Source organism: Micropterus salmoides, unplaced genomic scaffold (genome assembly GCF_014851395.1).
Source record: "Micropterus salmoides isolate LMB-PRFRI ecotype aquatic unplaced genomic scaffold, ASM1485139v1 Ms_hic_scaffold_9, whole genome shotgun sequence".
Lineage (NCBI taxonomy): Eukaryota > Metazoa > Chordata > Actinopteri > Centrarchiformes > Centrarchidae > Micropterus > Micropterus salmoides.
Window position 1 is genome coordinate 20,655,612 of NW_024044681.1, and position 23,854 is coordinate 20,679,465.

At 38.7% G+C, this 23,854-nt stretch overlaps 2 protein-coding genes, 1 long non-coding RNA gene and 5 other non-coding genes across 11 annotated transcripts; 7 read left to right on the forward strand and 1 right to left on the reverse strand.

The window, feature by feature from the left end:
* Positions 1-305: 305 nt before the first annotated feature.
* On the reverse strand, positions 306-7,439 carry rab34b (RAB34, member RAS oncogene family b). 3 transcript variants are annotated; one of them, XM_038709601.1, is made up of 11 exons: positions 7,311-7,439; positions 6,803-7,034; positions 6,207-6,298; positions 4,789-4,854; positions 3,875-3,976; positions 2,638-2,702; positions 2,452-2,503; positions 2,293-2,374; positions 1,423-1,513; positions 1,177-1,284; positions 306-731 (listed from the first exon to the last, which is right to left on the reverse strand). In XM_038709601.1, the coding sequence occupies exons 2-11, from the start codon at positions 6,848-6,850 to the stop codon at positions 670-672; spliced, it is 768 nt and encodes a 255-aa protein (XP_038565529.1). In that variant the 5' UTR covers positions 6,851-7,034; positions 7,311-7,439; the 3' UTR covers positions 306-669. The 3 variants fall into 3 exon arrangements, with proteins under 3 accessions (XP_038565529.1, XP_038565531.1, XP_038565528.1); XM_038709603.1 differs by lacking the exon at positions 7,311-7,439 and having other exon boundaries at positions 6,803-7,289; XM_038709600.1 differs by lacking the exons at positions 6,803-7,034; positions 7,311-7,439 and having other exon boundaries at positions 6,207-6,779.
* Positions 7,440-8,299: 860 nt separating this feature from the next.
* LOC119895756 lies at positions 8,300-11,925 on the forward strand. Of its 2 annotated transcripts, none has more exons than XR_005443098.1 (8): positions 8,300-8,554; positions 8,880-8,959; positions 9,162-9,204; positions 9,406-9,484; positions 9,604-9,669; positions 9,869-9,947; positions 10,516-10,567; positions 11,343-11,925. It is a non-coding gene; the product is annotated as an uncharacterized LOC119895756 (long non-coding RNA). The 2 variants fall into 2 exon arrangements; XR_005443099.1 differs by having other exon boundaries at positions 8,311-8,379.
* Positions 9,010-9,081, forward strand: LOC119896229. The gene has a single exon (XR_005443189.1). It is a non-coding gene; the product is annotated as a small nucleolar RNA SNORD49 (small nucleolar RNA).
* On the forward strand, positions 9,252-9,325 carry LOC119896235. Its single transcript, XR_005443194.1, has one exon. It is a non-coding gene; the product is annotated as a small nucleolar RNA SNORD65 (small nucleolar RNA).
* Positions 9,715-9,788, forward strand: LOC119896236. The gene has a single exon (XR_005443195.1). It is a non-coding gene; the product is annotated as a small nucleolar RNA SNORD65 (small nucleolar RNA).
* Positions 10,362-10,441, forward strand: LOC119896230. The gene has a single exon (XR_005443190.1). It is a non-coding gene; the product is annotated as a small nucleolar RNA SNORD49 (small nucleolar RNA).
* On the forward strand, positions 10,605-10,678 carry LOC119896234. The gene has a single exon (XR_005443193.1). It is a non-coding gene; the product is annotated as a small nucleolar RNA SNORD65 (small nucleolar RNA).
* A 4,737-nt stretch (positions 11,926-16,662) lies between the features above and the next one.
* On the forward strand, positions 16,663-23,148 carry LOC119895757 (calpain-1 catalytic subunit-like). The gene is made up of 13 exons (XM_038709055.1): positions 16,663-16,761; positions 16,857-17,102; positions 17,278-17,362; positions 18,688-18,803; positions 18,899-19,032; positions 19,195-19,387; positions 19,469-19,543; positions 19,730-19,815; positions 19,947-20,018; positions 21,155-21,312; positions 21,461-21,615; positions 21,775-21,786; positions 21,908-23,148. Exons 2-13 carry the CDS (start codon positions 16,869-16,871, stop codon positions 22,109-22,111), a joined length of 1,524 nt encoding a protein of 507 aa, XP_038564983.1. The 5' UTR covers positions 16,663-16,761; positions 16,857-16,868; the 3' UTR covers positions 22,112-23,148.
* The last annotated feature ends 706 nt before the right edge of the window (positions 23,149-23,854 follow it).

A 23,854-nucleotide genomic window follows, 5' to 3' on the forward strand; every position in this document is an offset into this window, starting at 1 on the left:
TTTAATAGGGGATAAAGGAAAATATGCAGGCTTATAAGGTCGAGCATGTCTCCCTCCTGTCTGACTTTACTGAGTGAGGAAATCGTTTTGCCTCAGATAAATACTTGCTGCTCGTTTCTGTCCCTGCAAACAATCCCTCCATTTGTGAGATTGTGAGAACCCTTATGTCAGAGGAGAGAGATGCGTTATGGGTATGACTGCAGTCATGGGAGCCGGCGTGTGCATCACATTAGCAGCACAGACACATGACAGGAAACTAGTGCTTCCCCAACAACATGAGAAAAATATTGCTACAGACAGACAGGTGTTTATGAAAGCATCAACCAAGTGCAGTTTAATTAAAGATGTAGCAAAGAATAATCTTCCTCTTTTGATAAATGCTTACCAAACATATCACAAAGCTTTATTTGTTGTAACCCTGGCCAGCACTAGACTTTCCTGAAATGACTTCTTGTTTACAGCCTCAGCTTAGAATTCATTACGTCAAACCTACAACTTCCTCTCAAGCCATTGGCAGAACACCACAAATACATCATTAAGTTGACATGACATCGCCTTTTACAAGGTCTATTCGTGATGAATGAAGATGCTGAGATCATACTTCAGTTTTCTCCTTCAGTGTGTTGTTGCGTAGTTGGTGCAGTGTATCCAGTCATTGGTTCTCTCTCATCAGCAGCAGCTGGACTTCCTCTTGGTCGGTTTGTGATCGGCTTCTGTGCTGTCTGTGAGCCCTGCGAGGAACGCCAATACCGTAAAACTTCAATTAATAGCCCAGGCTTTTATTTGCTTAAATGACTGAACCAGACCAGGTGTCTAATTGAGACCTGCATTGGTCAAAACGTGTGTTCACACCAGGCCAGTACAAAGGACTGTCTTTCCAAATGAATCCCTGATTTTAGTCATTCGATGCAAACACACTATTTACTTCTGTTTGAGTAATGTTTAGTAAAACACAATTTTCAGCAATAAACTACAGAATATCTGTGACGTATTTTAAAAGGTTGACAACTTCAATGGGACCAAATGGACTTGACAGTTTATGGAGGTGTGAAAAGTTGTTTTTATCATAGATTTGTTGACAGTAGCTATGATACAGTAGTACCCAGAAGTTGGTCACTAGATCAAAGAAATGCTTACATGATACTGCCATCTAAATAATGAGACTTTATTACTTACTGATGATGTCACCGGCGTGCTTGGAGCCACTTTTCTCAAGCTCAGACAAAACGTTGGCCTCAAAGGTGAGAGAGGCCACACGGAAGAAGAAATCCCTGATGCCATCTCCTGGAGCAATAAAAAGACAGAGGAAAGAGTTTAGTGAGAAAAAGAAGATTACACAGAAAATGAAAAGCATGTAAGGGTGCTGACTGTTGGATGTGGGAATAGGTGATTTGTTCCTGTTGATGTGTGTTTGGCTTTCACCTGACTTTGCAGACACAGCCCAGTACTCTGCTTTGATTTCCTCAGAGAGTCTGATGGCTTCCTGCTCGATCTGAGCCAATTGATCAGGAGACTGAAATACAGAGAGAGAGAGAGAATTGAATGGGGATAGTAAAGTGAAGCTAAGAACACGCTCCAGGCCACAGGTCACTGTACACTTAGGCTCATCATAAAATAAACGTAAGAGGACATGTAAGATTTTAAGAGCTACAATGATTATCTTGACTGATCTCCAGATCATTAATGTGCATCTATTTTAATAATCGATGTAGTGCCAAACATTTCATGGTTCCAGCTCTTAAATGTGAGAATGTACGGCTTTTCCTCAACATGATTGTAAATTGAGTACTTTTTGAAACAAGGCCCTTTGGCCTCTTGGATACTTTGTAATCACTGTTCACTCCTGCCAAAAGTACAGAACTAAAACAGAAACGTCTTTCAAATGTAATATTATTCTAAAAACTATACATTAAAGAATAAGTAACTGTAAATAGGTTGAGGCTTCTCTCTGCTGCAGGCCCACCAGATGACCATGTAGACTTGGATGCAACTCTTATTTTGGCACTATGTTCCTTTTGGAACACCATCAAGAAAAGTTTCTTTTTCCAGTGGGGTTGCTAATTTGTGGCTGTTGGTAACACTATTAGAACCAGTTACAAGTGATGGTGGTTGGACAACTGAGCGGCCCACGGCATTCAGAAGAAGTTGCCTATCCAGATAGTTGGGCCAACCACTGTAGTTTAACCTGAGCATGTAGATATGAGGCCTGCTGGTCATTCAACCAATCAATTAATTGATCAGTGTTTCAGCTCTATATGTCCATTTTAGTAATATTTGATCAATTTCACCCACACTGAGGTCTTTCTTGGTACCGACAAGGAACAGTAAAACACTGGATGGGTCATTTTCCTTCATGGCATCCTCCAGCCACTGCCTACACACAAATAATTATTAGACTTCAAATTGCATTTTAATGGTACAATAATTTGGTTATAATGGGGTACTCCTTACCTGGCATGTGCTAAAGAGCTCACACTGCTTAAGTCAAACACCACTATGATGGCTGGAGGAGTGTAAAGAGACAGACAGTAAGTACAGTACAAAAGAAAAACAAAGAGCTTGATGAGAAGGTGAGTGAGACAATGCTGGTAATTTACTTTAGTGAGGGGAGAGGTCTAATAGTAAAGCTAAATTCACCTTGTGCTCCTCTGTAATATGTTGAAGCGATGCATTTGAAGCGCTCCTGACCTGCTGTGTCCCATCTGAAACAGATCACATGCAGCTTTAAATTGTTCTCGTTGGGTTTTTTGGTGAGATGAAGAGGGGAGGATCTGTGGTGTGATGTCCAGCAGTCACAGTGGTTGTTAAAAAAACTAAGATGCAGAGTGGGGTTAAGCCTATACATAATTTTCAGATTTGAGAGTAGAGCCACAGTAGGCCTTTGTCAACAATTATCAGCTTTATTCAAACAAGATCAGATTCTACAGCAAAGCTAATGAGGCTGTACACAGCTTACACAGCTACCATCTGCATGCTAACAATGACAATGCTAAGATGCTGATGTTTAGCAGGTATAATGTTTACCATCTTCACCATCTTCACCACCTTCTCTATAGTGTGTCACCAGTGTTAACATTTGTTAATTAGTCCTAAACAAAAAGCAGAACTGAGGCTGAAGGGAATTATATTAGTTTTGCAGAACCATCATAAAACCAAAGTATTGGAAAAATTAAGATTTTAAATTGATAATGGTGCAACAGAAAACATTAAGGGATCACTCAAGTTATTAGAATTAATCCCGGGGTGTCATGAACATTTTTTTTAACCAGGTTTCATGGCGATGCACACAGATGCCGAGACATTCTACTCACACCACAAATGTCAACCTCATGGTGTTGCCAGAGGAAGTCAGGGGATCACCAACATCAGTGGGATTCATCCTCTGGAAACAAAGACTGTATACAATGTGGTGCCAATCCATAAAGTAGAAATTGAGATATTTAATTAATTTAATTAGTAAAAGATTGACCTTCAGAGACGCTAGAATAAGGGTCAGGGGATCACCAAAGTCATTAGGATTTATCTTCACGGTGCCCAGAAGATGAGTCCAGCCAATAGTGATATTTCAGGACTAAAATGGTGAACCGACCAACATCGGCATCCCTAGAGCCACACTGCTAGCATAGCTAACAAGGTCAACAAGGAGAAGAAGAAAAGGAAAGGGAGGCAAGAGAGCTCTAGAGCATATTATGTGACTTTATATGTAAATAGGTTGTTCAGACATTCAGTAACTTTAACTTTTATGTGATCAAATGAAGGTTGGGTAGCATTAAACAGGCCTTGTTGTCCATTTTAGTCAGCCCAGTAAATGAATTAGTTTGTTTAGGGCAGTCTATGAACTGAGTGTTTCTCTGTGGTATAGCGATATACTTACAGCTGTAAACTGAAGGGAACGCCGAGCACCTCGAAACGCTCCATCTCAAAATCCACCCCTATGGTTGCTTTGTAGTTCTTATCAAACGCACCTTTACGGAACCTTACAGGAACAAGGGGCCAGTGAGAGAGTATATATTAGAGCTGAAACTGACAACCATTAGTTTTTTGTAATGAATAAATCTCTCAATCATCAACTATTTTTTGATTAATCATTTTGTCTAACAACATGTTGACTGATCAGCAGTAAGAAAACAAATCTAATAAATCACTTTTATCTTGTTTAATTGTTTAATAAAAATAATAAATAGTGAAAAGTCATAAAACTGTAGTAGTCACCACAGTCTTCACCCTGACTGACATTTCAGGAGATCTAATGAAGACACATAAATTGACTCCAGTTTCTTTAACTCACTCCTGTATCAACCAGAAAGTAACTCAGTTAAACCCTTAATGATGATTTAAATCTTTCCCAAAGAAAACGTGAGTCTCAGCTCTGAGCACAGGTTGACTGTGTGTTTCCCTGTGTGACTGACCTCTACATCAACACATGACCAATTTATTTTTTCACATTTGGAACATGTTTTATGATCAGTGTTTCTGTTGTAGCAGTGGGATCACTTCCACAGATATGTGAAATTAAAAGCATTAAGCTGTAACATATTTTGAGTTTAGTCCTCAAACTTAATATCGATTTATGTAATGATTTTAATCACATACTGACATTTTTGTGGCAATGCAACCTCAACTTGAAACACAATTAGGTTCAACCATGTTTTTGAGAACCAAAACTTGCAGTGCACTGCAGCTACATTTGGTGAGGAAACACTTCAACAAGTAATAAAGTCATAGTTAGATAGCAAAAACAGGCACATCCTCCTCTAATTTATCTATTTATTCATGACTGCTTCTTACCTGCTGATCAGACACGTTTTCCCAACTGCAACATCTCCCACCACAATGACCTTGGCGATATTAAAGCTGGCAACAGAGAGCCGATACTGTCAGCAGCCAAACAACAACAACCCAACAGCATGAAATACACAGTAACATGATCAATAACCTGCGGACATCACTGCAACTTGCAGGAGTTGACGCTAATTAACCCCTTTCAGTTTATGTGTCATAGCCCCCTTAAACTTTCACATTCTAAAATAACTTTAAGTTTGATCTAGGCCAAATGCATGAAGCCCTTCATGGTCCTCAGTCAGCTCATAGAATAAAGACGAATCATTTTAATAACTTTATTAGCTTAGGTTTGATTTAAGCATCTCCACTGACTGAATGATCACAAATTAAGGGACATTTAATATGATGGAGGCACTCTTAAGCTTTTTACAAAAATAATCATCTGCTAATGCTGGGCTTCAGCATTTATTTGCAACCTCATTCCTCATATGGCTGTATTGCTGTAACAAGCACAAAGTGTCAAATTCTGCTTTATCATTTTAATTCATTAAATGTATTAAGAGTCTGCATACTGTGCTTGCAGGCATTTTTGTTCCAAATCAAAAATCTAAATATATTTTAAGTCAGAGAAAGGTCTTATGTGTGTGCGTGTGTGTTACAATCTTTTCTGCATGAATCTGATTATCAGAGAAAATGAGCGATATTGTTATTGTCTTGTTTTTACACTTTACCCTTAAATAACTTCACCTTCAGGCGGTTCTGACTGCTCACTTTATTTTTGTTATGAGTCGTTAGTAACTCATGAAAATTACAGCAGAGGGCTGTCAACTGGTAACTTTAGTGGGTTATCTTCTATAAAATGTTCATCATAGCTGTGTAGAAAAGTAGCAGACGTAAAGCATGTGGAGTTTGTGGTGGTGGCGAATAACTGTGAGGTCTTTGAAGGATAAGAGTGGTGATCTTCTACATTTTCAGTATTGTCAACAAATTCCATGAAATCACTGAAACCAACAGTGAATGGATCCCACCAACATGTGTTATCTGTGGAGCCAAAGCCTGATTTGGCTTATTCCTCTGTAACATAGAGCTCTATTGTTGTCCATCAATGAGTCTCACTGTTGTACTGGGTGACATGTTCCTTCATTGTTCCTTCATTATGAGCAGCATTTGCTAAACTACACTGCCCAGCTGATTTAGGAATTTACTGAGCCTTTTTTTTTAATTAAACTATATATTTGTGACCTCTTTGTCAATATTTACACGTGCCTCAAAAAAACATAGATGTATCATGGCCTTATCCTTCGAACGTGTTACCAGACCACCAGACCAAAGCAGTCAGATGTGAAGGGTGTGGTGTCGGTGGCTGTGAGCTGACACCGAAAGTTAAAGGGCGTGTGGTCATACTAACCCTTCTGTGATCTTACCTCACTGTGTCTGTCTTCTGTACCTGGCAGATGGCCTTCACCTGTGGGTGGAAGCCATCTTTGGTGTGCAGCGCTGCATTTGGACTAAAACACTGTAGAGAAAGCGGGATATCAGACAGGGTACACTTTTCCTGATAAATAAAACTATCTTGGAACATTTCCCAAAAATTTAAAAGAAGCAATGTCCCCAACTAAAATCATGCTCATTAGACCTCATCAATTGTTGCTTTCAAATGAAAAACTTGTATTAGCATAAGTATTAAGCTTGTATAAGTATTTAGCTTTATATTGCCGATGAAAACAGGTCTTGCTTCATTTTGACCACATTAACTTTCTAAAATGTATCTACAGTGCTTCATTCAGACGGTGAAACTTTCTCAGCTCACAAACTTTCAATAGGAGTTAAAAATGTCTGTACTGGAGACTGGAAGTTACAAGGTTTTCTGAGGGCAACAGCATTTTGCTAATTTGCAGTCATCCACTTTCAGAGAAGCAAAGAGCAGCATTTGAGACTCTTTAGACTCCTCGTTGTTAGGTATAATTGCATTACAGACCGTGTGTGTGTGTGTGTGTGTGTGTGTGTGTGTGTCACTAACCTTGGGGAGCTGAGTAATAATACGGTCCTTCTTCACAGGTGGTAACATGCTGCTGCAGTAGATCAATGCACACACACACACACCTTCAAGCTGCCACTCTCACTGACAGCCAACGCACACTTTTCATTCACTTCAGTAACACATACATACACTTAACCTTCTTTTTTATCTTCTTCTCATTACTCTTTCCACAAAACCAGGGAAGGACACAATTAATGTCTTCCAACTTTTCCTGAAACAGCAAATATCAGAAAGGTATAATGTGTGTACAGTAATGCAGAAACAGTTTGAGGTGAACTACCATAATGCCCCCTGATTATCCTGAGAAAATGATGATAGATGAATCAGTGGTTTCTAACAGGTCACATCCCATAAAGGTATTGTCTTATGGCAACGCTGCAACCCAAAAAACATTGTGTATGCAAATTAAGGATGGAGTATTAGCAGAGCAGGAAGAAAGAAACTGTGTGTAAAACCAAAACAATTTAAGTAAGTTTAAAAACTTTACCTGAAACTGGTGAATAATAAAATGCTGAAGGAAATGTGTTGTGGTTCTGGATGTGATGTGATACACAAAGTCTGCCGAGAAAACAAATCCAGAACAAAATGACGCTCACAGCAAGGAACTGAGTCTCCATACAGCCAGCAGACAAACAATTAATGAGACTCTCCATGTAATTAGTGGAGAAGACCAGAGAGTAACCTCTGAAACAGCGCCACCCTGCGACCGCACATTATCTTAACTCAACTTATTGAAGATTAATGTTAACGTTTTGGACTCTCACAAGATCATTGAAGGAAAAAGGCAGATGTTTGAACAGTAGATCCAATAAACCCAGTGCCAACAGAAAATGAATTAAAAGTACATAACCTATTTACTTTTCATACATGTACGAGACTTAGAGTCCGTTTACTGAGTTATCTATAAGTTAAACTAAATGTGTTACAAAAGAAAGTGAACATTTGAAAGATACACATTCAGAGATTTCTGAGATAATATTGTTGGATTATTAGCCTTCATGTTCTAATGTGTAAGCAGTAGATGTAACTGGTCAAGGGGGATCTAATTTTAACTGCTTTATATACTGTTGGGATAAACATTGCATCATTGTTTATAAGATTATCATTTATTTTGTATGTAATCTTAATCTGGAAAGTAATTTATAACTAGTTGCTAAGTACAAAGTACAGTATGGGCCTCTGAAATGTGGTAGAGTGGAACAGTGGCCACATATGGAAATAAGTTACTTTTCACTATTGTTTGGAAAGTTCAGCGTTCTTGTCATTTAAAGTGAATCCAATAGTTAATTATCAGTTTAAAATAATTTTAAAAGTATTTGTACAGTCGTCAAATTACTCCAAAAACGTAATATAAAAGTCATGATGTTCACACTCCGGTACAGCAGGGTGCGACAGAGAGCGATAAATGCTAAAGAAGAAGAAGTGACGTTTAATTCCTGCGACGCGACGCTCGGGGTATAAAAAGTTCGCCGACAACGTTTCTGTCTCTTTTGAATTCATCTGTCGATCCAGCAGCTGTGTGCGTCCCGTGCACACTGTTTAACTACTTCAGAGTGGTCAGTAAATACGAGGCCACAGTATTGACTCTTCAAAGAGCATGCTAGTTTAGAGGCATGTTGTGACATATTTAAATCGTGATATCCGGTAGCTAAAGAGCAACGTTAGTGTGTCCTGACGGGCCTCGACCAACCACGTGGGGAAGACTGACTGATGGGCCAAATGAAAGACAAAGTGAGATTTCGGGGGAGAGGGGGTTTCTCTCTCAGCTTTTATTAAGTGTGTTGTGCTGCGAACATACAACAGTTTCTTCCTCTACAATCTCGTTTTCTCTCTATAAAAGTTGGTGAAAGCGTACAGGCGCCCTGATTGTGCGATTTAAATGTGTGTTGGTCAAAATTAAATTGACTACATATTTAAATATTATGTATCATAACAATGTGGCAGAGTTTAAGTGATTATTGTGGCTTTCTGGGAATACTTTAGGAAGGAAGTAACTAACAAAGTTGTTATATATGTAAAATATTTTTTTTAAAACCATGAATGTCTTCTTCCTCAGATCAGCTTAAGTCTGGCAGCTCTCTGCACAAGTTTAAGAAGTCCCATATTGAAAAATATGGATTCTCATGTCCCTAGGAGGTGAGTGACTGAGTGAAGTTAACTCAACTATCTATTGTGTTAATGCAGCTGTCAGTGATGAAAACTGTGAATAGGAAGTGCCGTCTGATGCGACAACTGACGATGTTTCATACTCACTGTTCTGAGCCTCAGATTGCTGTTGATTGCCACTGGTAAACCGTCTTTACAAACTGTTAATGAAAGTTTCTCCCCTTTATGACAGGTCAAGGTGGGCCCGTAGAAGATTATGCAAAGTCAAGACTGAGGTTGGTTTAATGCACTTGTGTGTAAAATATGCTATAGCTGTTAAATGTAGTGATGAACTCTAAACTGAAACAGCTGGAATTACCGGCAGATTGTTCAGTGGTGACTCTCGGTTTTCTGAACATAAGATGATGCAGTTCTGTTACCTGTCAAAATAAATGGATCGTCTGTCACGATTAACACATCCCCCCCCGTTTCTGTAGCTGAAGAGGTGTGTGAGCTGCCTTAAGAAATGTTGAGGCCAGAAAGATACATCAGCTGCTGAGCCTGTTGGAATGATGGGTAAGTGAACACGTCCTCACTAGTGTGGTAATTAACTGTGGGTAGGAAGTGGGGATGCCCGATGTCGTAGCCAACTGTGTTTCTAATGTACTTCTCCCCCCACCTCCCTCTCTTACAAGTTGCCATGCAGCGCTGTGTACACGCCACACTAAACCTCCTGACTGAAGACTGTTCATTTCATGCAGGTGAATTTGCATCGGTCATTGTAAAATGGCAACCGGCTGCTTCTGTTGTGATGAAATCTAAACTGAAATAGCTGGAATTACCGGCAGACTGTTCAGTGGTGATCATTGGTTTTCTGAACACAATTACAAGGACGTGTAGTGTTGAATGGACTTGATCAGGTCTAGTTTTTCACAATTTCTTTAATTCTGCTTTCCAAAGGTTAAGCTGGCTACTTCTGAAGATTTGTGTGAAGAGTGATTCATCTTGTGGGGTGCAGCTACAATGTTGGACAGATCTTGTAAGTTTTCTGGGTTTTTTTTTTTAAATCTTGAAATGGTCAAGTAAGCTTAAGCTCACTTTTGTACAATGGAGACACTCTGGTTTGATTTTTGTTAAATCTGAATTGTAAGCTTCTGCACTCAAGCAGAAAACAAACTTAACTGATTTAAAAAGCCTGATATGAACACATCACTTGTAATGACTGACTGTCGAGAGTTGACATTGACTTGTCATACACTCATCTGATCTGGAGCTAAATCGAGCAAAGGCTGACTTGTTCCTGGCCTACTAAATGTCCCACTTTGTCCAGAGATCAAGTTTGGACAATATGATCTAAAACTGCAAAATCCTAAGTACAAGTGCTTTGAATCATTGTACAATTGTGGCTTATTGATAAGCTTAATTTGCCCAAATGAATCCCTAAAGTAGCTTTGTCAGTGATGAAAACGTGGAATAGGAAGTGCCGTCTGATGCGACAACTGACGATTGTTTATATAATCCACTTTTCTGAGTCTCTTAAAGCTGTACTTGAGGAAGACTAGTTTAAAAATTAGTCTATTCTCATTTTCCACATTTGCTTTTGACAGGTACCATTCTGCTAGTCTGGTCCCGGAGTCTGCGGTCGAGTGAATTTGACAGGTAGCTTTTAAACTCGTACACAAATGGCTGTCTATTGTTGTGATGAAATCCAAACTGAAATAGCTGGAATTACCGGCAGATTGTTCAGTGGTGAAGCTTGGTTTTCTGAACATTAGATTACAGCATCACACAGTACACTTGACATGTTTGTTTCTAAGATGAAAAGGACAAAACGGTGAAGTCTGTATTTATACTGGACAAGCAGTCAAATGCCTGTACTACAGAAAAGTTGTTCAGGAAGGCCCAAAATACCTTGCGATTTCAGGGGTGTTTTCAGGACACCCCTAGAGGGGAAAAGTAGGTCACTGCAGCAGTAAATAACAGGATCAACTCAAACTGTTCCTGAGAAACTGCTTTGTAACACTTCAGTTTCACTATAGGTTTGACTTGTATGAAGGAGGGAGATTTATTGAAGTATTTAAAAATTGGTAATAAACAAAATTTGGTCCAGTATTTTTGGATTCCCAAAACTTATGTGGACTCAAGTGGTGTGGTATTGTTGCAGTCATGTATAATCTTTCAGAAATATATTTGCAGCATGATGGAAGGGAAAAAATGCAAAGTAAATCGCATTGAATGGCTTTTTGTCTTCCATCAGTGGTTATCATTGTAATCTGAGAACAGCTGATCATCTGCAGATGTTTGCTAACCAGATTAAAGTGTTTTCACACTGTACATAACCTGATCCATGTGTTGAGTGGGGACTGTAGAGTTTCTGAGCAGTCTTGCTTGTGTACAAATTGTTCCATGTCTAATCTGGCTCCCTCTTCTTCAGGTGGCAAGAGGCTTCTAGTCTGAAGATGGATGTCGCTGTTTAATGGGAAAAATATTTTGCAGTTTAAAAAGCATTCTGCAATGTTTTCTATAATTGTAATACAACTGCCTGATTGAAACCAATATAACTTGTTTAGCCTCCTGACAAAGCCCTGCCTACTCATTCATGTGTAGGAACTAAAAGCCAAAACTGCTCAAGTGATCCTAATCTCATGTCTAAATACCTGATCACATGTACAGTCATGTTGCTTTGACTTCATGTTCCTGATGTCTGCTGTCCTCACTCATCTGAATTTGTCTTATGGAATTGTGAAACTTTTATACAAATAACTGCATTGTGGACTAAGTTCAGTGCAAATGCAAAGTATGTCTTGACTTTTCCACATTTTCTCCTGCCTGCAAAAATACAGATTTTGTCGCTAAGACATCTTAAATGACCTTTAGCCTCACCAGTTTGTTTCTGTCCTGTTATGCTCTGTTTAAGTTCTGAGGTTTTTATGCTGATCATGTAATCCCCCATGTAAAGTGCCTTGAGTACTTTAAGTGCTATAAATAAAAATGTCTGTATTTCTGGTAATTTAAAATGGTTGCAGGACTTCTTGTTCATGCACACTGTTAATGTTTCAAACCTTTAGTTTTCCACCCGGTACTTACGGACCCTGTAGGAAATGACTCTCACTTCTGGAATCTAATTTTTAATAGTTGTTAGACACACAAAGGCTTTGCCAAGGAAGATATTAGGACTTGTGGTGTTCTCTGGTATTGTGCTCTGTGGTTAACAATTACCTACATCAAATTGTTAGAAGTGGTGCCTCCGGATCGATGTTGCAATAAAACTATGCTGTGATTTCTTGTTAAACAAAGCCAAAAAGGTTGTGGGTTCGAACCCCGGTTGCCCCGGCCTTTACCTCCCCGTGTCTGCGTGGGTTCTCTCCAGGTGCTCCAGCTTCCTCCCACTGTCCAGACTAGGTTGATTGGTGACCCTAAATTGTCTTAGGTGTGAGTGGTTGTTTGTCTGTGTGGCCCTGCGATGGACTGGCAACCTGTCCAGGTTGTACCCCACCTTTCGCCTGATGGCAGCTGGGATTGGCTCCAGTCCCCCGCGACCCTCTACGCAGGATAAGCGGTTGACAATGGATGTCAAGATTTGCAAAATGAGGAGCTTTTTTGGCCATCATTGGTACTGGAAGTAAAAGTCCCATTAATTTTTATCCCATAGACAATTCTATGGCTTGGATTTGCAACTTTCCCTGGTCAATCATGTGTCTAAAACATTAACTGTCAGAAAATATCTGGTTCTGATATAAAAAGTTGAATTTACAAGCCTGTGTGATTAAAATCTTGGCGGTAGATGTTAAGTTGCAGATTAACAGGGTCATGATCACCACCGGACAGGATAAAGTTCAATCAAGTTCAGAATCCTGCCTGACCAACTATCCAATGACAATTGTGCACCTATTCTAGGTTATACATACTACATACACCGATCAGCCATAACATTATGACCACTGACCGGTGAAGTGAATAACACTGATTATCTCATTACCAGGGGCATTGCTAGACATAAAGCTCTACTGGGGCACAGACCCCCTCATTACCCATGGAACCTATTGATATATTTTTGATTAAAGTGTATGAAATGTGTTGGTATGTGCCTCACCAGCTTCCCTTGCTTAACCCATTAATATTGGCACTGTTACGTCAGAAAGTGCTTTGACCAGAGCATAAGCACACACCTATGGTACCACCTAAGAAAAACTCTCCTACCTGACTCCTGAGCCATGTAAACAATTTGCCATTAAGTCACACCTGACACTGCAGTGCTCTTACTACTATCTGTCCTTTAAAACAGTCTGTCTCTGTAATAAGCCTGAATGGAAACCTCTTCTAGGAAATACTACTGCTCATTTGAATGGACCTCTGCACACTAACTCAATCCTCCATTAGGGTCTGAGCTGCTTGTATCTGATTCTGCCTGTAGACCTCTGTGCTTTTACTGGCTGAGGCTGCCTGTATTTTGCCTGGGTCTGTGTGACCTGATAACGTCTGGACTGGTTCTGTCCTAATACTGGATTTGGATCAACTGCTTGTACTGGCTTATGATCCAGCATCTACTCTACTGGAAAACTTTATCTACTGTAAATTATAAATATCATTGCTTCAGGCCCATTCAAACTGGCTCTCCAGGTTTCCTTTAATACATTTTCAAAAGGAAAATACTACTTATACGATGACATGTTTAGTATCTACTGAAAGATGTACATCCATATTGCCCAGTCCGTCCTGCTAATCAACATTTTAATAGTCCATGTGAATCCCATGCTTTCCATCTTGCATTAGTCCAGAGTTTTAACTAAATCTTCAGTGAGAGACTCGAGACATTTATTGTCTTGTTTTGAAATTATGTGCGCCTATGAGGAGTGCCATCACATCCGTGTCTGGACTTGTCCCACTAATGTTGCTGCTGGAATGCAATAAGGTCCGGCTGCAGACTCTGGCACTGTTCAACTAGATGCGCAAGTTTCATTTTGTGCAGGTGCGACGTGGTTTTCTTTTCAGTGCTGCAGCCTAAGGCATGCCTGTTAATACCCATGCTGTCTGATCAGCATCTTGATATCCCACATCTGTGAGGTGGAAGGATTATCTTGGCAAAGGAGAAGTGCTCACAAACACAGATTTTGACAGAACAATATTTGAGAGAAATAGGCCTTTTGTGTACATAGAGAAAGTCTTACATCTTTGAGTTCAGCTTATGATGAATGGGGGCAAAAACAAAAGTGTTGCGTTTGTAATTTTGTTCTGTGTAAGGGCATAAACTTGAACTAACTTTTTTTTGTTCATTTAAGTGAACAAGACAAAATAGTTTTGTCTTTAATAGCTAGACTGTTGATGTGTTATGTCCATCCATGATTTTTTTTTAATATGAAGGAAAAAAAGGATTAGCCATAATGGGTATTTTCAAAATGCGCTTTGATGTTAAAACATGGATCACCAGTGGCTTTTTTTTATCTGATGCACATCTCAGGAAGTCTGCCTCAAGTCATTTTTAAATCAAGAATATTCAGAAAAGAAACTTGCTGAGATATGTATAAACTATCACCCCTCTCTCCTTTTCTCTTTCCTGAAAAAAAAAGGATGTTTAAGTGATGAATTATACTACATGAAGAAACGATTTAGCCTTCAGCCATTAACAGTGTATCATCTTTTTGGCACTCGGCATCAAATTAAGAAGGAAAGTCTACAAGGCAAGGCAAGTTCATTTGCATAGCAACATTTCAAAAACAAGGAAATTAAAACTGCTCTACATAAAACATAAAAGCAACATAGAGAAATATAAAAAATACATTAAATACAATTTTACCAGTTACCCAGTATACCTATTTCTTCACCCATAACAGTTTTGTAGAATCTTCACCATAATTTCTACAATAGGTGATGAATCATCACGTTTTTAGCCTTCCATTGTTCTGCTTTTTAGTGTTCCCATCTCTCACAACAGTCAAACCTGATCCTCTTTATCGTACGATATTTATCCACACCCTAATTTCTTTTGAAGGTTGGTTTTTGGCTGTCAGTTAAGGATTTATAGTCTAATCAAAGCACACAACATGTTTACGTCATTTTAGTCAATGAGATCTCACTGTTTGTACAACACTTGAATGAAGTTTTTCATTCAAGCTGACTTAACAAGAATTGGGGGAATTTCTGTTCAGTGTGATAAGGGAGACTTGTCCCTGGCAAAATATGTTCTTTAGAACTGTCATATCCATAATGAACTAGAAATATAATGTTGTAGTAGCAAAAAAAAAAAAAAAAGAATAAAAGTACATGCATTCAAGATTAAATAAAACATGTCTAGGGGGTAGGTACAGTTGAGGCAATGCCTATAGCCAACAAAAGATAACCCTGTGAAAAAAAGATAAAAAGAAAATAAACAACACAAATTATCTGTAGGACATTTAAAATGCTGTGTAAAAAAAAAAACACAAGACACAAAAATGTCTTGTGTATTTCTGGTAATAGTTTAAAATGTGTGTGTGTTTTGGGATTGTGTATGGCTGAACTGAAGTCATGTGGTTACCAGATGAAGTGGCTTTGGTTTGGATCACACTACTTTGTTTTTCAGGACACGCCCAATTCTGCTTCTACTCGGCTATAGTAGTCTTTACCTAGACAATGCGAATGTACAACTACCAACAAAGATCGAATAGAAGTCAGATGCTTCACTCTGAGCGTTCACACAGGGTTTAAAGAGGTGCTGCGGCAATGTGCAGTATGACAAAAATATGGATTTTTTTATAAATTGAACTATGTAAACCTATTCTTGTATAACCCATAAATAAAATTATGAACCTGAAAATAAGTATAATATAACTTCTTTAATTGTATTTTTTATTTTAAAATATTTAAAAATAAATAAATTACTATATTTCTAGTAGGGTGGTAATTATTCACCTAATATCGATATGGTAGTATTTATTCACAAACTACTTTAATCTGCTCACCTTGCTTTTCCCTTCAGGTGCACACACCTACACTTCTCTCTCTCTCCCTCCCCATGTACAGACGTGGACAAATTTGTTGGTACCCTTCTTAAGAAAGAAAAACCCACAATGGTCCCTGAAATAACTTGAAACTGAAAAAAGTAATACTAAATACAAAATAACTGAAAATTAACTGATGAAAATCAGACATTGCTTTAGAATTGTGGTTCAACAGAATCACTTTTAAAAAAACAAAGTCATGAAACTGGTCTGGCCCTGGACAAAAATGATGGTACCCTGGTGGATGTTGTGTGCTTTGATTAGATTTTTACATCCTCAACTCACAGCAAAAAACCAACCCTTTTTCTTTATGTTTTATGTAAAGCAATTTTAATTGCCTTGTTGTTGAAATGTGCTGTATGCAAATAAACTTACCTTGCCTTAATTGACTTGCCTTTTTAATTTGATGCCAAAAAGATGTAAAACATTGTTAATAGCTGAGGGCTATATCGTTTCCTCATGTAGCATCATTCTGCACTCATTCCTCACTATTGTCCTTTTCTCCACAATATCATACACTTCTTTCCTTCCTTCAGTGTAATGGTTTACACAAAAAGATAATTAAGAATGAAAAAATACTAAAAAGCTTAAAATAGAGTAGGCTACAAAAACAGTAAAGGTGGATTTAAGAATACGTTTTAGCAGGCCTGACATGAAGGTTGACAATTAGAATGTCAGGTGATATTTCAGTAAAGGTAACAGGTTATACCAGATAATTTGTCTTCTCCGCCAGAAACCTCCCACCAACCTGTAATTTTATACCTGCTGGGGGGCGGGGCTAACTTCAGATTTATGTATATAAGTAAGTGAGTAGTTAGGCAGTCAGCAAATACCAAACTGGTAAATTCCAAGTCAATTCTCTCTGCTCTCTCACAGGTAACTATCTCCATCTCTGAGACCCATCGTTTGAATTTCAATATTATGTTTTGAATTCTCTTATTTTGCCTTTCTCCTTGTGACTCTGTCTGAAGCCTCCCGTCAACATGACTGAATCTGGAACTTGCCCCTCCGTCATCATCTTGCGTTACCAAGACGGCAGTGAAGGGTGTCCCTCCAACCCTGCCAGGTTCAACAATCAAGACTATGTGCAGCTGAAAGATCACCACCTTCGCAAAGGGACACTGTTTGAGGACACCACCTTTCCACCTAACAGCCCATCTCTGGGAGACATGTCTAAGCTGAATCTAAAAGACAAAGTGGAGTGGCTTCGACCAGCAGTAAAATTCTTTAAATATATTTTTTCTTCCTGATGCAAATGAAATAATAATACAACATGTGTATATTTGTATAGAAGAAGAATCACACATTTTACATTCTGATGTTTGCATTGTTTTATGCATGTTTTTACATGCTTGTCTACATCTAAATTATTTCCTTTGTTGTATTGTCCAGGAAATCTTGAAAAGACAAAAGATTATTGGTGAGCCTATTTTCTGTGATGGAGCTTCACGGTTTGACTATGGGCAAGGCAATTTGGGTAAGCAAGGCTCTTTACCAGTGTCCAGACTTTTTTGAATCGAGTGGCCTAAGTGGAGCACTGAATTATGCAGGGGCGGTATGAAGTACATGTGTCTCTTGTGCGTCTGTTGCATGTCTCTCTTCCCTGCCTGTCCTCTGTGTGCTCATGTTAAAAGTAGTGATGTGCGGATCGATACTAAAGTATCGATATTTCTGATACCAACATTTCCTGGTCTAGGTTCGATACACATAGAAAAGGATCGATATCTAAACTCATTTGGAGTGTGTTTTATCATAAGTATCTTACTAATTATACCCTGTTGATAGGAACTACTTCTCCTTCCTCCTGTCAAAGTCATGCTTGCACTGACTTAGGGATCGTTCTCTCAAATTGCATAACCACAGATAATGTATCTTTTTAATGATCCATCTCCTTTACTTTTTAACCTTGTAGCCTCAACTACTTTGCCTCCCAAATCTAATTTTTTACATCTTCCATTGACATATTCAATGGGACTCCTGAGATAACTCCTCTAACCTTTGCCAGTGCTCCTGGGATGTGATCCTTCATCCTTTCCCCTTGAAGTGAGGACATACTAAGAATATTTTTTTGTTGTTGTTTGCTGCTTGCATCAGTATTTGTTAAGCTTCAAAAATCTTGCAAATTTAATTTTGTCTCGTTCTCAATTGCCCTGGTAATTGGGTGATGGCGTTGTTATGCTGCTGGATGCATTGTGTGTCTGAAGACTGTGTTCGCCCTCTGCATGTGATAACACGTTACATAGTTTAGACACTGAAGCAACATATTTTGTTCATTTATATTTTCGGCAGTTGTCAAATTGGTTGTACAAGTGTTTCAACAAGACAAACGCTGTAGACACCCATACAATGCCCCTCTGTATGTACACTATGCCCAATGTTTGGCTCAATGCAATTGCTATCACTGTCTTCTTGAGACTTGTATTTATGTTAATTGTGCCAAGGGTTACTGAATATACTTTATAACTTTATAACATTTTTGATGTTGATGCACACTTAACATGGTTTTCATATGTTTATATAAGGTATTAGCTGGTATTAGTTTAATGTTGATGCAAACAGATAGGATAATATATCTACAGTATATAATATAAAACTTAAATTTTTTTCCTTACCATTTCATCTCTAGTACAAACTAAAGTATTGCCTCTGACCAGGCAGATAGCAATCATAGTTTAACAGAAGAGGGTAGTACCAGCGGTGTCCAATCAGATTTCCGGCCTTCCAGGCCACCCTCCTGGACACACCCCTTAATCATACAGCTGGCAGTGCTTGAGAAATGTATTTGTTTTCTTCATTCACCAGGTGACTGCTGGTTTCTGTCTGCAATTTCCTCACTGACATTCCAGGAAGACCTGGTGAAGGAAATTGTGCATATAGAACAGTCCTTCATTAACTATGCAGGGATTTTTCACTTCAAGGTAAAGGATTAGGCTAAATGTTTTGACAATACAGCTACACAATATGTTCTAGTCTTCTGATAACTTGTAGTTCTAACTTGTCCTTTCTGTGGCAGTTTTGGAGGTTTGGCAAGTGGGTAGATGTTGTCATTGACGACCTCCTGCCAACATGCAACAACAAGTTAGTGTTTGTTCACCCCAAAAATGGAAACGAGTTCTGGGTTCCTCTGCTGGAGAAGGCATATGCCAAGTATGAAACCTACTCGCTCACTCTCAAAACACAACTCAAATCAGTAGGTCACAGCTGTGGCACAAACACCAGAATCAAGACTGGATGTATAGATGAATGTTATCCATGACAACCACTTGCAAAGTCAGAATGTGCTATGATAATGTTTTTGGTCTCCCACAGAGTGTGTGGTTCATACTCATACATATGGGGTGGGTTCCCATCAGATGCCTGCAAGGATTTCAGTGGAGGCGTGCACATGACTAAAAAACTCAGGGAGGCCCAAACCGCAGATCATAAAATTGAGCTGTGGCTCGCACTGAGCAGAGCCTTTCAGTGCAAGTCGATGGTTTGCTGCTGGACTGCCTCTATAGAGGTTAGAACTAATAACCTGGAAACAGATTCTTTAAAAAAAATCTTACTCATTGGGGTGATTTAACTGGTATGTCTGTTTCAGGATAAGTTGGAGAACAATATAGCACACACTGGATTGATAAATAAACATGCCTACTCTGTCACAGCAGTCACTGAGGTAAGTGGTGGAGCTGTGAAAAATGTGTGTAAAGAACATGGTAACCAAGGAGCAAAGTTAAAATAAGAGCCATATGAGTTTAATTGCCAGGAAGATTTTGTCCACAAACATTTGGTATTGACTGGAGAAACTGTACTAGAGGTTTTACAAGTTTCTGAATTAATTTGTTTTTCACTTCACCTTTAGGTTGTGTACGGCGGTTCCAAAGTGAAGCTGGTGAGAGTTATGAACCCTCATGGCAAAACGGAGTGGAATGGAAATTGGAGTGACAAGTACTTGAATTTATCTTACATTCACTCATATGTGCATTTAATAGCAAGAGAAAACTAGCTTACACTGCATTACAACTGTTTTTGTAAAGAAAAATAACCAAGGTGTTAATTTATTTTGATCTTGTCCTCAGTTCAGATTTGTGGACAAAAGTAAACCAAGAAGATCGGAAAAATCATTTAAACCTCAACAATGGAGAGTTCTGGTAAATTTGCTACATTAAAAGCACCATGTTTCTTTTCTTCAATTCAATTTTATTTATATAGCGCCAAATCACAACAACAGTTATCTCACAGTGCTTTTCATAAAAGAGCAGGTCTAGACCGTACTCTTGTGTTAACACTCAGTGTTTCTCAAGCTTTGAGATTTAGCAAGTGTGGTGAATGTATTTCCTTCATCATAAAACATTTGTAAAGGCAAATTTTAAATATGAAACCTTCACTGCTTACATCCATGTTTGCTAGCTTTCAATGTGCACATTGCCATGTTTCCTAGTATGTTACCATGTACATGTGTAGCAAGACGAAGGTGTAATTCTATTTAAATATATAATAACTTAAGTTGCCAACAACGCCACCTAGGGAATTTCGCCCTAGGAAATAAGGCCAGGGCAGAGAGTGTTTCACATTTAAACAAATAATTTTATTAACAAAATACTAATTAAAAACAACCAAACCAAAAGTAACTTAACAAAAAGAAAGAAACCATACCAACTACATATACTGATTAAGAAGGCATGCCATTACTGAATAAAATTAAAAGTATGGGCACACACACACACACACACACACACGCTCACACGCTCACACGGACCGAGAGCAATGTCGCGTGCATACAGGACGCCGCCCGGCGACGCTGCAGGTTTAGGGGTATTAACCACCAGCTAAACTGTTGCGCTGCAGGCCATAACAGCTGTGACAGCAGTCGCATCAGCACACCACAACGCCGGATCACTGACACCAACAGCCAAAACGCCCAGTCCAGGTAAGAAAGAGACTGACACAGGTGCATCACCACCTGTACTTATAGGCCACGGCAGTGGCATCCAGTTGTCAAGGCACCAGCGCAGTGCCATATAGTGGCGGGAGGGAGAAAAACCCTCAACCTGCCACACATGCATAGGCTTTCCTGTCATAAAACATTGCTCTATAGCACTACTAGTGGTCAAAGACTTCACAGGGTACCTTTAAACAGTGAGGCCTGGTAATAATGAACAAGAGCAAACCTTTTTTGAAAACTAGTTGTTTATCTTCTTTAGTTTGGATGTTGACTGCAATGTTTCAACTTGTGTCTGTCTGAACTTTGTTTTTTGTCCATTTTCTGCCTGCCTATGTCTGTCAGGATGGAGCTGAAGGACTTCTGTCACTATTTCTCGAGGGTGTCAATCTGCTGTGAGAGCCCTAACTTTATCGACGGAGACTTCACCTGCCAGTGGACATGCATGATTCATGACGGCAACTGGGTGGCAGGGACATCGTCAGGCGGAAGCCCGAACCATTGTGAGTCGAATTAATTATTTTACCTTTAACTATAACTGCAAGGATGAGATGTTTGTGGTGTCTTTATGCTTTCGTGTGTGCAAGCACAGAAACCACAAAACTCGTTCTGAAGTGTCACCTGCATGTTAATGTTTCTCCACCCCTGTAGCTACGTTTGCCACCAATCCTCAGTATCGCATCCAGGTGACTAACATAGACAAGGAGGAGCAGGGAGACAAAAACGTCTTTCTTTCCCTGATGCAGAAACCTCTGCAGGATCTGACAAAGAAAACATTCTTATTCATTGGACTGGCTGTCTATCAGGTATCACAAAGATTAACTAATGGTTAAGTGATACAAAATGCATGTTATCAAGTATGAAAAGTATTTTAGGCTATTCCTGTTACAAACATTTTTGACTGATGAAAATTTATAATGATGTAAAATTCTGTATAATTCTTTTACCCATTTCACATCCTACAGGTTCCAGCAGGGGTAAGAACAAATATCACTTCGCCTGCACACAAAGCAAATTCCACATTTCAATAATATAATTAATGCAATTTGATGGTCATGAAAATGTCATTACATTAAAAAAACGTTATATTCTTTCTAGACACCACAAGGACGCCTGAAGTCCTCCTTCTTTAAAAGCAACACACCACTAAAGCAACCACCGGCTTACACCGCAGAAAGGGAGCTGATTGAGCAGCACAGTCTGCAGCCTGGAGAGTACGTGATTGTCCCCTTCACCGAGAAAGCCAATACTGCAGACTTTGTTCTCTCAGTCTACACCAAGACTGATGCTACGAATACTTAAGGACTTACTGATATTTGACATATACTGTCCCAATGCAGTCTTTTATAACAAAACAAGGATTGCTCATTCAATATCTGATCTATACTTTAGGCTAGTATTCTCAGGTCATATCCTTGGTGTAGGTTTTGGAAATTAGTGGTTTTAGCAAGGTGGGTTACTTAACAAACATATAGTTATTTAGAGGCTGATTACACCATGTTTATTTTGAAGATTTTTACTTGATGTTTGAATATGCTTAAGACTGATAAATGCTACTCAAATGATGTTGGATAATGTTTAAGATGTTTACTGACCAATAATGTTAGCCGCTATACTTCAGGGTGCAGTCTTTTTGCTTAGCCTTGTTGCTCTCAATCTGTGGCTTCACATATTTGTAAGAACACACAGAACCATTTAGCAACATTGCTAAATGGCTGTGGGGAAAGTTAGGGTAAAAGCCACAATTCAAAATTAATTCATCACATCAGATCAGGGTCTTTATGGATTCTATCATAATGTTGCTTGCACCCCAGGCTTGATAAAACTTAAAGACTAGATTTATAAACATAAGGGCCCTTGCAAGGAGACTGCAGTGTTGATGTCAACCAACAGTGTGATTGTTTTGTGCATGGTTAAAGGATTTCAGTGCCATATATCAGTCTTTATTTTGTTTGGAAGTGGATAGGGATAGGGTTACGCTATTTAATATTATTTAATATTGATTGTGTGTGGATGTGGAGGTGGAGAAGGTGGGCCTTACCACAAGACCCTCAACAGACGGAGCAAGGCAGTAGGCTATGTATTAATTATTGTAATACTGAGTTGGATGCGTCTGCTCCCAGAACCAGCTCGGACACATATACTCTTTTTTTACATTGCGGTTTTATTTATTTCATGTCTTTAGTCTTAGTCTTAACTAAAGATCATGGTGTAATCATTTGTACCCTTCTAGTCGCGTCTTGGCTTTGTAGTACTTTTTCTGGTTGAACTACATCATTGATTGTTTTGAAAAAATCTTAATAACCAGATTATAAAATAAAAATCCCATGACACCAGAACAACTGTTAGCTTGTGTTTATGTTGAGCAGAATATTCAATAAAGTGGAGACCTGAGTTAAAAAGAAAAAAATTAAATTCATAGATTTAGCAGGAAAATTGTGTAAAGTAATTTATATAGTAAATATAGTTATGGGACATTTTGACAAAGAAGCTAAAAATTAATCAGTAGTTAATTCACCAAGAGTAAGCATTAAAAGATAAAGCATTTAAAACAGGAGGATGATTTTAGTTTTAAAGGATGATAATAAAGATGTAAAGCAAAAAGATAAAACAGCAAATAAAATGAATGTTAATCCTACCAAAATCCAGCCTGGGATTTACAATATATGAAATAATATATGATAATGTAATCAGCTGTGGGTTATCAGTGTTATGCTGTGATTGAGCATGGCAAACACTGAGTAAGTGGCTGAAGGGTTAAAAAAGTGCCAAAACAGCACTAACTATTTTACTGCATGTCGTAGGCCCACTATGAAGGCGGTGTTACAAATCAGAAAACAGAAATGATGACAAAAAAAACATTATGATATTGGGAAAAAAGCTGATTTAATTTATAAATTACTTCAATTAAAGTTATTTTTAGAGACTAACCATACATTTGAAATGCATCAAAGGAAGAACCCCCTCCTCCCATAATGGCTCAAAGCACAGCAGAGGAAAGGGCTCCACAGACAACACACATGCACACAAAAACAAAAGAAAAAG